This window comes from Molossus molossus, unplaced genomic scaffold, assembly GCF_014108415.1.
Source record: "Molossus molossus isolate mMolMol1 unplaced genomic scaffold, mMolMol1.p scaffold_m16_p_24, whole genome shotgun sequence".
In the NCBI taxonomy this organism is placed as follows: Eukaryota; Metazoa; Chordata; class Mammalia; order Chiroptera; family Molossidae; genus Molossus; species Molossus molossus.
Genome location: NW_023425360.1, coordinates 2,186,401 through 2,202,759, shown reverse-complemented (window position 1 = coordinate 2,202,759; position 16,359 = coordinate 2,186,401). Strand labels below are relative to the sequence as shown.

Genomic DNA, 16,359 nt, shown 5'->3' with positions numbered 1-16,359 from the left:
CAGCCAGAGGTCCGGCGGGCAGCGAGCTCCCTGGAGTCCGCGGCCCGTGTGCCGGGCGCCGGGCGGGGCACTGGCCTCCGACGTCGGTCCTGCCTGGCCGGGAGCGCCCGAGCCCAGGCACGAGCCAGCGGTTCCGGGCAGGCGTCCGTGTGGCCGCGGGGCCTGGCGGCGCAGAGCCGGCGCCCGGCGGGGCGGGGCGGCTGGGGGCGGGGCGGCATCCCCGCGCCGGGGAGGCGGGGCGCCCGGCTGGCTCGCGCGCGGCCGCCTCTCCCCAGCGCGCCCGCCGGCGGCGTCGGCAGCCCCGGCTCTGGCACCGCGCCTGGCGGCCGGCCCGGGCGAGGAGTGGCTTCCAGGAAGCGGGCGGAGGAGCGTTCCAGCCGCGTCTCGCCGTCGCCGCGGCCCCGCGCGCTGCGAGCGCCCGGCCGGCCCCTCGCGGTCCCTGCGCGCCGACGACCCCGCGCGGGCGGACGCCGTGCACTTGCCGGGCCGGGCGGTGCAGGTGGCGGCGCGCGCCCTGCGCCCTGGGCGGGGGCCAGCGCTGCGCCGCCGGGAGGGGCGGGGGGGCGGGGCGGCCGGCTCGGCCCCATTTAACTTCGCGGCGGCGGCGCGGCGGCTGGAAGCGGCGTCGGAGAAGGTCCGGGCGGAGTCCGCACCAGGTGTCGCCGGGGCCGCCTGTCCTCGCGCGCGCCCAGCCCGCGCCGCCGGGGCTGCGGGCTCCAGACGCTCTGAGGCCAGGTCGCGGCGCGGGCGAGGGCGGCTCTCCCAGCGGTAAGACCCGAGCCCGGGCTCGGCGAGGCCGGGGCGCCCTACCCACCTTCCACCACCCAGGCTTGAAAATAAAGGTGCCAGCGCCTGGGCAACACGGAGACCCAAGACGCCCAACACAGCCCCTTCTGGGGTCCAGAGGCCTCGGGGAGGGGCGTGCGGGGCTCTGTGCGGGCCGAGGGGCGCTCTGGAGGGTTTCGGGAGGGGGGGCCTTTCAGCTTTGGGGGCGTCTAGGTAGAAACGGGCGGGCGGCAGCCCGAGCCTCGAGCGTCGTCAGGTCCCAGGTTGGCCGCGCGCGCTGGTCCGAGCGCCTGGAGGGCGGAGGGCTGAGGCGACGCGCGCGGCGCGGGGTGACAGGGACGCGGCGGGGCGCCGGAGGAGCGACGGCGTGGCCGCGGGTAGCGGAGGCTGTGCGCCGGGGCGGCTGTGCCAGCGAGCGAGCGAGGGGCGCGCGGCCCCGGCCCGGCCGCCTTCCTGCAGCCGGGAGTCGCCGCCCCAGGTCGGAAGCAGCAGCACATTTGCAGATCGCATTAGGCCAGGCCCTTAATGCTTTCTCCAGATGGAGAGGAGCCACCGACCCGCCCCCGGACACCGGCTCCGCCAAGGCGCCCGCGAGGCGAAGCGCGGGGCGAGGGTGACTTCGGCTTTTCCAGTCTCGGCTTATACTGATTTCACTGGGAACTCTCAGGAGAACTCCCAAGAAAACCCCCGCCGCCCTCCGGGTGTCACTGAGCCTCTGCTGGGTCGCCCTCCCCGCGTGGGGAGACCGTCGGCTGCCTGTCTGGCTGCAGCCCTGGGGCTCTGAGGGCGCGCGGTGTCAGCTGGTGGGGAGAGCCTGAGACTTTCAGAAGACTTGCATTCCAGTCCTGGAATAGTCGCTCTCTTGCTGTGTGACCTTAGGCAGGTCCCTTCCCCTCTTTGGGCTGGCTTAGTTGGCCTTAGACTCAGTTTTGCCTGAAGTAGCAGAAGCTGGCAGGTGCCCGAACCCTTGGCTCCATATTGGCTTCCTGAGTCGGTTGCCAATAGCCACACCCTGCTGCTGACAAATGAGCTGAAAAGTAGCGGGTGCAGAGATGCCTCAGCTTCTGGAGGGCTGGAAGTGTGGGCTGCATGCTTGAGGCAGGCCCAGCTGCCCTCCCGACCTTGGTGTGGACTCTCATCCAAAAGAGAGTCCCAGGCAGCCCGTGCCCTGGAGTAGGGAGCCCATTTCTGGACGACAAAAACCTTTCCAATCTTCCTCTGATTGGTCTGTTAGTCCTGGGAGCTGCACCTGGGTCCAGAGCTGGTTGGAAACAGAGTATTTCCTCTTTTACAGGCTACAAGTGAGAACACCGGACCCCATGGCTTCCTGGAGGAGCCCCTGGTGGCTGCTGACATGGATGGTGTTCGTGCTGTCTGCTGTCCTGCAGGTAACGGGGAGGGGAAAAGGAATGGGAGGCATGCCTCTGTTTACTTAGGAGCCCTAGTCTCGATCACCTGAGATGTGCTGAGATTCGTGTTAATACTGTACCCAAGAGAATATAACTTTCTTACCTCCAGCAAATGGTATCTCTGTGAGCAAGGGCCTTAATACCACGGTGGGTACCATGTGCCAGTGATGGCTCAGGGCAGTGATGGTCTAGGTCTTTTCGGTTTAGAATGTCTGCCTGCATGTGCCCCGTAGAGGCTGGGCTGCTAGAGGCCAGGATGCAAAGAATGGGCAGAGCTCAGCCATCAAATATTCTGAGTTTACTCCTGTCAACACATAACCACCCTGTTTTGCAGTCTTTTCTTTATTTATTTTTTATTTTTTTTTATCCTCACCGGAGGATATTTTTCTATTTTTTGTTCAGATAGAGCAGGAGGGAGAGAGAGGAAGAGAGAGAGAAACATCGATGTGAAGGGACACATCGAGTGGCTGCCACCCGCACGACCAACCAGGGCCGGGGACAAACTGCAACTGAGGTACGCGCCCTTAGCGGGAACCGAACCCAGGTCTTTCTGGACCGCAGGCCGATGCTCCAACCGCTGAACCAAACCGGCCAGGGCTGCAGTCTTTTCTTTAGACCTGTCTTTCCCACTAGTCTGGGAGGACCCAGTTTATGTCTTGCATCCTCATTTGCCGACAGGCAGACTCAAAGGAGTGAAGCTAGCATTGCCTGAGAGACAGTAGGGAGTGGTGGAGACAGTGGCAAAGTGGATGGCATAGGCTTCATCTCTTCAGAGCCACCTCTACCCAGCTCCAGCTGATCCTCGCCAAGTGGGGACGCAAGCCCATGATTGCCAGATTTTCTGATTTTTTAGCATGGCTGGATCAGCCAGATTTCCTACGCAATCTCGTAGTTTTTAAAGCAAGGGAAGTCAGACAAATGTGTGTGTAGCTTGGATATGGTCAGGCAGTTTGTAGCCCCAGATCCAAAGGTCTAGAACACATCTTAGTCAGTATCTGGAGGGCTGCTGCTACCTCATCTGTATCTTATGTGAATTAGAGCAGGCTAGCCCCTATGGTATCTCGTGAGAATTAGAACAACAAAGCCACCTCCTTGCAGATGTAATTCTCATTAGAGAACTAGGCACATGGCTTGGTGGCCTGTGTACCCTCAGGGTCTAGCAAAAGGCCTGGCACTTAGTAGGGTCTTTTCAGTCTGCATGCACACACGAATAAAGAAATCCACCTGGGCACATTAATCAGACTTCTCTGCCTTTCTTGGACTCTGTTTCCAAGGCCTCTTTCAGCTCCATCGTCCCATGATTTCTGTGACTCACGAGAACTGCTTAGCATAGTGCATCTTCTCTCTCATTATCCCATTTTATTGGTGCTGCTCTATAATCATATTTAACAGAGATCTTTTGTTAGAACGAGAGTTAAGTATTTTCAGTGATTTTTATGGTTTCCCGGTCAGCGAGGTGTCGTGTGTGGCAAAAAAGTAGACACTTGCGTTTCCGCCCATCAGCTGCTCTGGAGCAGGCTGTAAGAGCTTCGGCAGTTTGTTCTGGTCAGATGGGGCTGAGACTTCACGACAGGGTTTACGTTGTTTCCTTTCACCCTATAAAATCTGAATGTGCTTAAAGGCAGTCTGTTGACCTTTGGCCAAGGGCAGTGTGTACCCAGCTTGAATCACTCACTTAACCTCTTTTGGACTTTTCCATATCTGTGTGCCCCTGGCAGTGTGCTTCCATGTATGGGGCAGTGTGCACAGAAGGTCGTAAAAGGAGATTTCAGGCCGGCGGTGCTCATCCTGCACAGCGCCCGCTGGTTCGAATCCCAGCCCCGCCACGTCACCACCTGTCACGCAGACATCTCTGCATCTCCGTTTCCACATCTGTAGAGGGGGCCGTGTCCAACTCATAGAGTTGTTCGGAGCAGTTGGACCATTGTGGAGTGGAAGAAAGGAACAAACAAAAAACAAACAAAAACAGTGTCTGGCATGTAATGAGTGTTCAGTAAAGGTTCCCGATGGAGAACTAGTCTGAAACAAGCTCAGGGCCTGTAGTTTCTCTGTGTGGCTGTAGGGGGCACTGGGGAGGCATCAGCTGAGGAGAGAAGATGCTGCAGAGGCCGGAAGGGGCGGGGCCTGGTCTTCTCAGGGGAGGTTCCTGCAGGTGTGGACAGGATTGGCCAGGAAGAGGTCACGTGGGGCCCTGGGAGAATTCTGGTGAAGAGTAGGTCAGTCCCGGGCCCTGGGGACTTGACACTTGAGTATCTCTCTAGGGACAGCCTGAGTGTGATTCACAGCTGGCCCTCTGAGGTTTCTTGGCATTTTGGTGTTTGAGGGTCTTTAAAGTGTTCTTTAATATGTCCCCTTGTCTTATTAGTACTGCCACCAGGTGGCTGGTGGAAAATTAATACAAGTTTGAGGCCTGTCTGGTGTGGCTCAGTGGTTGAGCATCAACCCATGCACCATGAGGTCACTGGTTCAATTCCTGGTCAGGGCACATGCCCAGATTGTGGGCCAAATCCCCAGTGGGGGGCATGCAGGAGGCAGCCAACCAATGTTTCTCTCTCTCCCACTCCCTCCCTCTCTCTCTAAAATTGATAAAGAAAGAAAAAACTACACCTTTTCAGGGAGTGTGGGATGTGCCAACTTAATAATGACTGGATTTTCCTTATTTTATTTTATTTTTTTGTTAATCCTCACCTGAGGATAGGAGGATATTTTTCCATTGATTTTTTTTAGAGAGAGTAGAAGGGAGGGAGGGAGAGAAAAAGAGGAGTCAGGGGAAGAAACATCGATGTGAGAGAGACACGTCAGTTGGTTGCCTCCTGCACGACCCCAACCGGGGCTGGGGATCAGACCTGAAACCCAGGTACATGCCCTTGACCGGGAATTGAACCCGCCATTCTCTCCTTGCCGGCACCCCTCAATCTCTGTGAGCGATCGTCTTTTCCTTCACTGCATCTAAGTTCTTAGGGATGAGGAAGGGGGGGGGGAGGCCGGTGGTAACAGGGCTTACCTGCCTCTTCTTAGTGAGCTCTAAGGAAGATGTCTGTTTGATGTTGGTACCTCTCTTAAGAAGACGGGGTACGCCTCTTGGTCATCAGCTCTGGGCCCTCAAATGCAATGTTTTTCATATTGGGAAAGGTCCCCATGATTATCTTGATACTGAAATCAGACGTGTTGGCTCTAGTCTGAGAGCCCGGGCTAGCAGTTCTGGTCTCTGACTGTGATTTCAGTGGTTCTGGTCTCGTGTTTCTGGTACTTTGGTGGTTCTGGTCTCGAAGGCACTTTTGTCTGTGTGGCCGTTGCATTCGTACTTCTTGTCTTGGTGTTGGCTCTGCCTTTGGGGGCACTGCTCTACCCTGCAAGTAAATTACGCAAATAAAACGTTTCACCTGTAGCAAAGTAGAAGCTATAGATAAATGAAGGGAAAATAAAAATGGAAATTTTTCCTTGATACTGCCACCCAGGTAATAACTATTAACATTTCCATGGCTGATCTGTCAGGTTTTTGCGGGCATTTTTGTTTTTAAATGTTGTGTTCCTTTCTTACAGAAATATCGTAGGTCTGAGGTAGGTTGTAAATTATTTGGAAATGATGGGTTCATTTAAAAATAATTGTCGGCTAGGTTTGCATCATACAACTTTTACCCCCAGAATCGAGCCACCCAGGGAAGAGGGCGTAACTTGTTACCAAGGGAACCCTTGCTGATTTGAAAAAATGAAATTAAACAGCGTTCAAAGAATGTATTAAGATAGTCATTATTGTCATCATTATTATGAATGATAATAACAAAAGATAGCATCACAGGATTTTGCAAACTCTTATGCACAAAAAGTGGGAAACACACTTCTCTTGGCAAAGAAAGAAAGAAAGAAGGAAAGAAAACAAGACACTGAGAAAATTACGTGGAAGAAATCAGATACTTCTATTGAAAGAGAACAGGAGAATTGTTCTTTCTTTTTTTTTTTTAAACTTGAGGACCTCTCCAAAATGAAGAGGACTAGCGTCTCGGAGGGGCTTCTGCGTGCCATGGGCTGTAGATCAGTGTGTCCACGAGCCTGTGACCCCTCCACCAGATGCTCCCAGGGGGCCTCCAGCACAGCACCCCTACATGGAAGTCCTCGCCGCCCCCCAGCTCTGCTTCAGGGCCTGGCTTCTCCATCATCTCGTCATTGCAACCAGAGTCCTGGGGTCCCTCTTGATGCCTTCTTTTCTGTCGCCCCTACTCTGTACCCATTTATCTATCTCAGAAATGGCTCTTAAATCTGCTTTTTTCCCCCTCTTTCCACTGATACTATATGAAGAGTAGGGTCCATGGCAGCATCGATAAGGGTGATAAAGACAGTTGTGGCTGCACTGGGGAGGACCTTGAGAAGCATAGTAAACGCATAATAAAGAGGACTTCATTCAGTTGCAGCGTACGGTTCTGTGGGTGTTGATCAGGGGGTGATGGGAGGCCCTGCTAAGACTCCATTGGACCACTGGGGATGCACCTGAGCAAGGGACACTCGGGAGGCTGCTGGTCCTGGTCCTGGTCCTGGTCCGTGATGATGAGACCCTCAGCTCGGTTCACGTGGGTCAGGACTTGTCATAGACAAGAGGCTGAATATGGGATCCATTTAAGAACCGGAAGTCATAGAACTTGAGACAAGTGATTACGGGGGATTAGGAGAGAGAACCCGTGAAAAATGGATAATTCCTTGAGGTTTCTGAACCAGTGTTAGGGGACACACAAAGGTGAAAATTCACCCTGGTCTTATGGATCGGTGGGTTACGTTTGAAGGAGCGGTTTCGGAGGGAAGGTGTGGATGGTGGACGGTGAGGAAATGAATAACACTCTTCGAGAGAGGAACAGGATCACCGGGAAGGTGTTTTTTTTCTTTGAAGCAAAGCGAACATTCAGTATATATGTCCTCCAGAAGGAATCAGCCAGGAGCAAGGGAGGGATTGAAGAGACAAGAGGGAAAAACCAGAGCTAACATCTTATGGAAACCACATTCCGGAGCTGATGATTGTCATGGCTGTCCGTTTATTTTTACAGAGATGCTAATTTCCATAAATAGCATGGCAGCATAAAGCAATTTCCTTTCCAAGTGTTTCATGCAATTACTTTCTGGAATTTGTCAGCCCCGAACAGCTCCGGCCAGTGCGTGCTGTAGATTAACGTGGTCCCGGCCTCAGGCGTGCGTTTGCTGTCCCGGCCTTCGGATGGAAACGTCACAGCCTCTTACTGTGAGACTAATTTAAAAACAGGGAAGGACTCTTGTTTTATTAATGAAAAGTTATTTACGGTATGAATAGACTCGTAAGTTCTCTTTACTGTCTCTTTTGACATTTCCATTGGTTCCCCCCCCCCCTTCTTATTTAAAAACATACACATTTTTCATTATACAAATGTGGAAGCCCTGGCCAGTTTGGCTCAGTGGTTAGGGTTGGCCCTTGGACTGAAGGGTTGAGGGTTCAATTCCCGGTTGAGGGCTTGTACCTGGGTTTCAGGTTCAATCCCTGACCCAGTCAGGCTCATTCAGGAGGCAACCAGTTGATGTCTCTCTCCCTCCCTCCCACACTATCTAAAAATCAATGGAGCCCTGGCCGGTTTGGCTCAGCGGTTAGAGCGTCGACCTGCGGTCCTGAGAGACCCGGGTTCGGTTCCCATTAAGGGCACGTGCCTCGGTTGCAGTTTGCCCCAGCCCTGGTTGGGTCGTGTGGGTGGCAACCACTCGACGTGTCCCTTTCACGTCGATGTTTCTCTCTCTCTCTCTCCCTCTCCCTCCCACACTCTATCTGAACAAAAAATAGAAAAAAATGTCCTCGGGTGAGGATAAAAAATAAATAAATAAATAAATAAAATAAAAATCAATGGAAAGATATCCTCAGGTGAGGATCCACAGCAACACAAATGTGGAAAACACAGGAAAGAACAAAGGTGGGGGAAAAAAATCACCTTTAATTCTACCACGTGTAAGGATTTTTTAGTGTTTATTTTAATATTCTTAGATGGTTAACATATATACATATGTATTTTATAAAGAGTGATGGCACTATATTTGCCTGTAACTTTTTAAAATATTTTTTAAATTGACTTTTTAGAGAGAGGGAAGAAGGGAGAGAGAGAGAAATACCGACGTGAGAGAGAAACATGGATCAGCTGCCTCCGGCACGCGTAGGAAGGGAGCCAGCCTGGACGGGAGGGACGGCTGGTGGGCAGCACTGAGTGTCCTCCTCCGCCCGGTTGAGAGAGGGGGGAAATGTGTGTGTGTGGGGGGCAGGGCCAGTGCCCGTGTCTGTTCAAAGAGAATTCCTTTCCGTGCGAACGCTTCATTCACATCTAGGACCTAGAGCCTTCTTTTTTTTTAAAAAAAAAAATATATATTTTCTTTTATAGATTTTTTTTTTTTTTTAGAGAGAGAGAGCGGAAATGAAAGGGAGAGAGAGAGAGAAACATCGATGAGAGAGAACATCAATTGTCCGCCTCCTGCATGCTCCCCACTGGGCATCGGGCCCACAACCTGGGCATGTGCCTTGACCGGGAATCGAACCGGCGAACTCTTGGTGCAGGGTCGATGCTCAACCACTGAGACACACCGGCTGGACTCAGAGCCTTCTTTACCTGGAGCCCTGCACCCCCGTGGCTCTCTGAAGGATGCGCACCCTCCCGGACCTTTGCCTCCGCCGGCCAGGCTTTTCGACCTTGCGTGTTGGAGGTAGCCCAGTGGCCTTGAGCTGGTGGCCTTCAGGCCCCTTCCCGTCGTTGGGAGGTCCAGCATGTGTCCGCATCGCTGTGCACAGCTTCGGGGGTGGGGCGCTCCTGCTGCACACACTGTGCACAGCTTCTGGGACGCATTAGCCGCTGCCATGGTCAGAGCCAGGGAAGCGTTTGGCGCGTGGGACGGAAGGCACACATGGCGTGGCAGGCGGCCATGCCCTGCGGGCTCTGCTCAGCCCTGATGAGGGAGACCGTTCCCCAGCCAGGCCCACTGTGCACCTGGCTGATGACTACCGACGCCTGGTGGATCCTTAACGATGCTCTTAGCAACCAGACACTTTAAAAGACAACTAATTCAGCCCTGGCCCGTTTGGCTCAGCGGTAGAGCATAGGCCCACAGACCAACGAATCGCAGGCTTGATTCCGGCCAAGGGCACGGATCTTGGTTGTGGTTCGTCCCTGACCCTGGTCAGGGTCATGCAGGAAGCAACCGGTTGATGTGTCTCTCTCACATCCATGTTTCTCTCTCTCTTTCTCTCTCTCTCTCCCCCCCCATCCCCCTTCCACTCTATTTTATTTATTTATTTTTTTATCCTCACCCGAGGACATTTTTCCATCTTTTGTTCAGGTAGAGTGGGAGGGAGAGAGAAGAACAGAGAGAGAGAGAAACATCGATGTGAAAGGAACACATCGAGTGGCTGCCACCTGCACAACCGACCAGGGCCGGGGACAAACTGCAACTGAGGTACGTGCCCTTAGCGGGAACCGAACCCGCGTCTCTCAGGGCCGCAGGCCGACGCTCTAACCGCTGAGCCAAACTGGCCAGGGCCCCTTCCACTCTATTTAAAAAAATCAATGGAAAAATATCCTCGGGTGTGGATTAAAAATAAATAAAAGACAACTGAAAATTTGGGGGTTGGGGGACAGAGAAGAATCCAACTCACACTAGGGAATGGACTAGCCTCCGTTTATTATATAGTTGGCTGATAAGACTAATAGGTGGACACATATTCATCCATGTACACAGACAGAGCGATGTGTGTGCTGGGGTAGCCCCCAGTCCTTCCTCAGTGGGGCATGGGTCACTCCCTTGAGGGTGACCGACCAAGTGTCTCTGTCCTTGTTGGCCGCATTGCTGATTTTTTCCTACGTTGTCAGCTGATCCTTTTCGGTGCCCACCCCAGGACACAAGGTGCACTGAGTAGTGAGCAGGCCTTGGCCAGCCCTGGAGTCCTGGGTGGATATTAACAGTTTTTTCCACTGGAGGAGTAGCCGGGGTAGCGCGTTCAGAAGGCGTATGGCATCTTTTTATTTTCTTAACTCATGTGGAAGTGCTCCCTGAGCTCAGCCCTCCGTTTTATAGCGTAAGACTGTGGGATTAGCACATAGTTCTGAGATTCAATTAAAAATCCATTGGCCGACGGTCCCTGTTGAGGTCAAGGAAGAAAACGGTCTTAATGGAAACTAATACGACACTGGAGTTGGAAGTGAAAGTGCAAATGGACTCCTAATCTGTATTTAGCACTTAGAATTCACAGATTCTCTCCTCCTTTCTCTTTGATGGGAAGGCGAGTGTATATTAAAGAATTTTGGCTTCTTTGATATGTTAGAATTCCCTTAATGGGACATGTGGCTTGGATATATTTTCTCCTGCTCTGTAGCTTGATTTTTTACCCTCTTATTGTTTTTTTGCAAAACAAAAAATTTATTTTATTTATTTTTTATTTTTCTTCCTCACCCGAGGACATTTTTCCATTTTTTGTTCAGATAGAGTGGGAGGGAGAGAGAGAGAGAAACATCGATGTGAAAGGGACACATTGAGTGGTTGCCACCCGCACAACCCCAATCAGGGCCGGGGACAAACTGCAGCCAAGGTATGTGCCCTTAATGGGAACCGAACCCGGGTCTCTCTGGACCGCAGGCTGACGCTCTAAATGCTGAGCCAAACCAGCCAGGGCAATTTATTTTATTTTTATTAATTTTTTAAGTCCTCAGCTGAGGATATTATTTCTTTCTTTCTTTCTCTTTTTTTTAGACTGGAAGGGAGGGAGGGAGAGAGAAACATTGATGTGAGGGTTAGATGCTCTAACCACTGAGCAAACCGGCCAGGGCTAAAACCCCAAAATTTTACATTTTCATCAAGTCCAAGTTACCAATTTTTTAAAATCTGTGGATCATGGATTTTGGTGTCATACCTAAGAGCTCTTTGGGTCCTGAAGATTTTCTCCTCAGTTTTATTCTAAATGTTTTATAGCTTTACCTGTGTATGTTTAAATTTGTGAATTGTTTTGAATGAATTTGTATGAGGTGTGAGGTTCAAGTCAAGACTCATTTTTGCCTATGGATGTCCCATTGCTGCAACCTCATTGGTGGAAAAGACTATCCTTCCTCCATTGAATGGCTGCTTCTTTGTCAGAAATCAACTGAGAGTACTTGTGTAGGTCTGTTTCCAGACTCAGTTTTGTTCCATTGACGTGTGTAGTATTCGGTGATCCTCCAGTACTTCGCTGTCTTTATTACATATGGTATTAAATCGAGTACAGTGATTCCTCCCACTTTAATCTTCTTTATCAAAAATACGTTAGCTATTCTAGTGCCTTTGCATTTCCATATACATTTTTTAAATTGATTGATTTTAAAGATAGAGAAGAAGGGGGTGAAGAAAAACATCGATTTATTGTCCCATTTATTGATACATCCATTGGTTGACTCTTGTATATGCCCTGACTGGGGATCAAACCTGCAACCTTGGTGTATTGGGACAATGCTCTAACCAACTGAGCTCTCGGCCAGGGCTGTTTGCTTTGTTGAGGTTTGTTTTACGTCCAAGGATATGGTCTGTCCTGAGGAATGTTCTATGGACACTTGAAAGAAATGTATATTCTGCTGTTGTTGGGTTCCCGAAATGTCAGTTACATTTTGTTGGTTGACGATGTTGTTTAGTTCTTCTATATCCTTGATGATTGTCCTATCTAGTTATTGACTCAACTGCTGAGAGAAGGGGTGTTGAAATCCCCAATGGAAATGGTGGATTTGTCTATTTTCCCTTCAATATTATTATCAGCTTTTGCCTCAGGTGTTTCAAAGCTGCGCTGTTTGGTGTCTCCACACTTAGGGTTCCTATGTTTCTTGGTGGAATGTTGCCTTGTGTCCCTCTTTTACTGTGAAACTGCAGCAGGCTTCTCTATGGCCCAATATGGGGTAGACCAGTTGTGTTTAAACACTTGGTGCACAGAGCATCAAAGATCATGGAGCCCTGGCCGGTTTGGCTCAGCGGTGGAGCACTGGCCCTTGGACTAAGGAGTCACAGGTTTGATTCCAGCCAAGGGCACGTGCCTTGGTTGTGGTTTGTCCCCTACCCTGGTTGGGGTTGTGCAGGAGGCATCCAGTCGATGTGTCCCTCTCATGTTGATGTTTCTCTCCCTCCCATTCTATATGAAGATAAAGAGAAAAATATCCTCAGGTGAGGATTGAAAAAAAAAAAAAGATCATGGAACACAAAATAGACCTAACCATGATCTCAGATAGGTGAGGGGCAGAGCTAAGACTAGACACTCCTCTAGTTCATTTGATGTCTTGCTCAGGATGACCAGGGCATCAGGGCCAGTGACCAATGGCTGAGTCACTTACCTGTCCCTGCTTAGGCACATCTTCCTTTACTTCTTTTCTTACTCTTCCTTCCCCAGTATGTTAGGACTGCCATGGGAGCCCTCATCCTTGCTGTTGGCACTATGAGTACATCATCGACTGGGGTGTTGGGAGAAGGAAGCACTTGGTGTGTCGTTGGAGAACAGTGGTGTCAGAGGGTAGAGAGAGTCCGTGTCTGTTTATTGTTCCAGGAAGCAAGATTGTGCTGTAGTCTAAATAATGCTAATTGGTCTTTCCCTTGGCCTGGCTGTTTTCCTTAAATTTTCCACCGGAGAGCAGATGTCATCTAATGGCTGTCCTATAAATGCTTGCTTTCTTAGAAGCAAGCTGTGTTTATTTCTTCGGTTACGAAAACGTGTTGTTTATAACTTGTAAAGAAATGCGAATCTATTCTGACTTGCTTCCCATTTACTCTTCTCCCTGGGTCGTTAGCCAGCCTGTGGTCAGGTGGACCAAACTGCCTTCATCCTATCTCGGTGGAGGAAGGTGTCTCAGGCTGAGGTTTCGGAGTCTACGGAAATGCGCTTGGAGATATTTGGGCTTTGGCCACAAATTCCATTGAAGGTATTGGCTCCATGAAACCGGTTATTCCTTTGAGCCAAGATGAAACCAGTGTTAGTGGGGAGTCTGAAAGAAACTAGGTACTTGGTTAGACCTTCTCTTTGGGATCATCGAGGTGGGCATCATTGGGTTCTCTCTCTGCCCTCGTACGTGGCTCCTCATTCCCCCCAGTAGCGTGGTTGATCATGTTGGCCGGCATTTGGACGTTCATGTCTGCAGATCGCTTCTTCTTACCTTTTGCCATGAGTTTTCCTGTTTTTTGTTTTTTGTTTTTCTTGTCTTCTCATTTATTTGTAGACATCACTGAGAAATGCTAGAAACGAGTCCTTTGTCGGTTACATGTATTTTCTGTACCTTTTTACCTTTTATGGTGAACAAAAACATTCCTTTGAATTTCAGTGTAGTTCCTCCCTGGCGTACAGATTCCGGAGAGCAGGGATTTTGGCCTCTTTGGTTCAACAGTGTGCCCTGGGTGCCCAGAGCAGGACTTGCCCATGGCAGGTGTTCAAAAGCACTTACTGAAGGAAGGGATGGAGGGCTGTTTGCTCACCTTATTGCGCATAGTGTGACATTTTGTGTGTGCCTTCTTACCTTGATGCCACACAGTTGTCCCATTATATTTTCTTCTGAATGTTTAGCCATATATAGATACATGTTTTTGCCCAAGAAAATGGTGTAATATCCTGTATGGCTCTGTGAGGAGGAAATGGATGAGTTTTCCAACAGACTCTGATGCTTACTGACCATGACACTAGATAATTCTCTTTACCCCCAGAACTTCCAATTCTCCTCCTTATTTGAAAGAGGGGGCTGATAGTAACTGCCCTGCAGGGTTGATGTGAGATTAGTTTATTTTTTTATCCTCACCCGAGGACATTTTTGAATTTATCTTCAGATAGAGAGGGAGGAAGGGAGAGAGAGAAACATTGACGTGAAGGGACACATCGAGTGGCTGCCACCCACACGACCCCAACCAGGGCCGGGGACAAACTGCAACCGAGGTACGTGCCCTTAGCGGGAACCGAACCCGGGTCTCTCCGGTCTGCGGGCTGACACTCTAACCACTGAGCCAAACCAGCCAGGGCGATGTGAAATTAATTTAGATAAACTGTGCAGAGCATCGGATATGTGCCTGGCACATTGTTGTTGTTCGATGAGGTGGCTGTTTCTTCCTGCCCTTGTATCTTCACTGGGGACAGCCAGGCGAGAGCAAGACCCGGCGAATGTGGGGGTGTCTTTCCCTGAGACTTCCAGTGCACTTGTTGAACCCCACAGCGGGCCCTTTCCAGTCTCTCTGGTGCTGGCTCATCGCCCTCCTTCCTCCGGCTCTGGCTTCATCTCCACAGCCTGGGTTTCCTAAGCCACGCAGCAGATGGCTCCGTTACAGCCTGTCGCAAACTCCTGAGTGGATGCAGGCAAGGAAATACCATGTTTCCTTCTGAAGACTTAAAGGCACTTTTCATCATCGGAACAGAACTGTTTTCAAACAAGGATGTAGACTGGTTTCCTCACAAGGGAGGGGTGTAAATCACGTGTGTCTCTGTTACTCCAAAACACGACAGGCAGCGTTGGGTCACTCTTCACGGGTGGCGTGGACTTGCTTTGGGAGGGGACGCAGAGGTTCGTGGGGACAGCCACGTATAAGGACTCGTTGTAGCCTCGCTGTTTGGGGTACGTCCGCATCGCAGCTGCGGCAGTGGGAGGCGTTTGGTGTCTCCTTGCACCGGACAGGACGTTTGGGATGTTTCACGTTTTTTTTTTTCGCGAGTCCGGTTCAATTCAGTTGCTCAGCTTCATGTGTGTTCCTGGCACTTGGGTGTCTCACACTGGTTTGAGGTTGACGCCCATCCTCCGCAGAGCCCGTCTTTGATGTGGGGCCGGGACCCCCGTCTTAGGCATGGAGTCTGCAAGGCCATGAGGTCTTGATTATTTCTTCCTGAAGCCTCTTTAGGTACCATCTGCTTAGTGCTGAACCCAAGACCATCCCGGCGAGTAAGGTGTGTCGGAGATGCCTCCCTGTCTCAGATCCGTGGGGTTCCTGCTCCTGAGAACATTCAGAGACGTGAGAACACTCCGGCACCCTGTGGGGCACCCCGTCCAATCGAAATGGAGTTCAAGCCACATTCGTAACTTGACATTTTTCTGGTCGCCACATGAAATAAGTTAAAAGAAATAGGCGAAAGTTCATTTTAGTCATATATCTCATATTACTCAAAATATCCAAGTACAATTATTTTCAACATTAAATCAGTATAAAAATTGTTTTTTTTATAAATCTTCACCTGAGGATGTGTTTTTTATTGATTTTTAGAGGGAGAGAAAGAAGAGAGAGAGAAACATTGATGTGAGAGAGAAACACTGATCAGTTGTCTCCTGTACAAGCCACAACCCAGACCAAGGATTCACCCCGAAACCTTTTTGGTGTACGGGACAGTGCTCCAACCAACCGAGCCATATGGCCAGGGTGAATTTTATATATAAATATAAATGTATATTTTAACATGCTTTTTTTATTCATATGGAATTGATTTTCACGCATTGATTGAGGAAGGCTCAAGTTTTCCTTTTTCCTCGTACTTTACCCATTGCCCAGAAGCATTTATTGAATAATGTACCACTTTTCCATTTATAAAAGTCTATGTTTATCAGGTGTGAAACAAATTTGTATACATGTCCATGTCTGACTTAAAACTTACTTTATTATAAATTATTATAATTGTTTCATACACATACATGCGAAATATATATGTACGCACATATTGCAAATACATACATAACATAGATACACATATATACACAGATATATGCACTCTACCTATACACACTCACATGCACACACGCAAAGCAACATATGTAGCACGATGTTTAAAGGACAAGGGGTAGCCCCGGAGTAGTGATGTCATGAACACCTGTGTACCCACCATGGAGCTTATGAAATGAGACCCGATCAATACCCCTGAAGCCTTTCTTACTGCATCTTTCTGTCTGCTCAGAAGTCCCCCCAGCAAAAGGGAGATTTTGTGCCTGTATTTTTGCTTTTTTTAGTTTTTTTTTTTCCCTTTTTGATTTTAGAGAGAGAGGAAGGGAAAGGGAGAGAGATACAGAAACATGGATGAGCAAGAACCTCGATTGTCCACCTCCTGCCTGCCCCCCACCGGGGATCAGGCCCACAACCTGGGCTGTGCCCTGACCGGGAATCGAACCGGCGACCTCTGGGTGCAGGGTCGACGCTCAACCACTGAGCCACACCAGCCGGA

The 16,359-nt window shown here is 50.3% G+C and overlaps 1 protein-coding gene across 1 annotated transcript in view; it reads left to right on the top strand.

The window, feature by feature from the left end:
• The window catches only part of ADAMTSL3 (ADAMTS like 3), a 169,324-nt gene that overhangs the window by 7,094 nt on the left and 145,871 nt on the right, over window positions 1-16,359 (top strand). Inside the window, exon 2 of the mRNA XM_036278104.1 lies at window positions 2,081-2,174. Coding sequence (XP_036133997.1) covers window positions 2,106-2,174 — 69 coding nt within the window. The 5' untranslated portion in view covers window positions 2,081-2,105. The remainder of the gene's footprint in view (window positions 1-2,080; window positions 2,175-16,359) is intronic.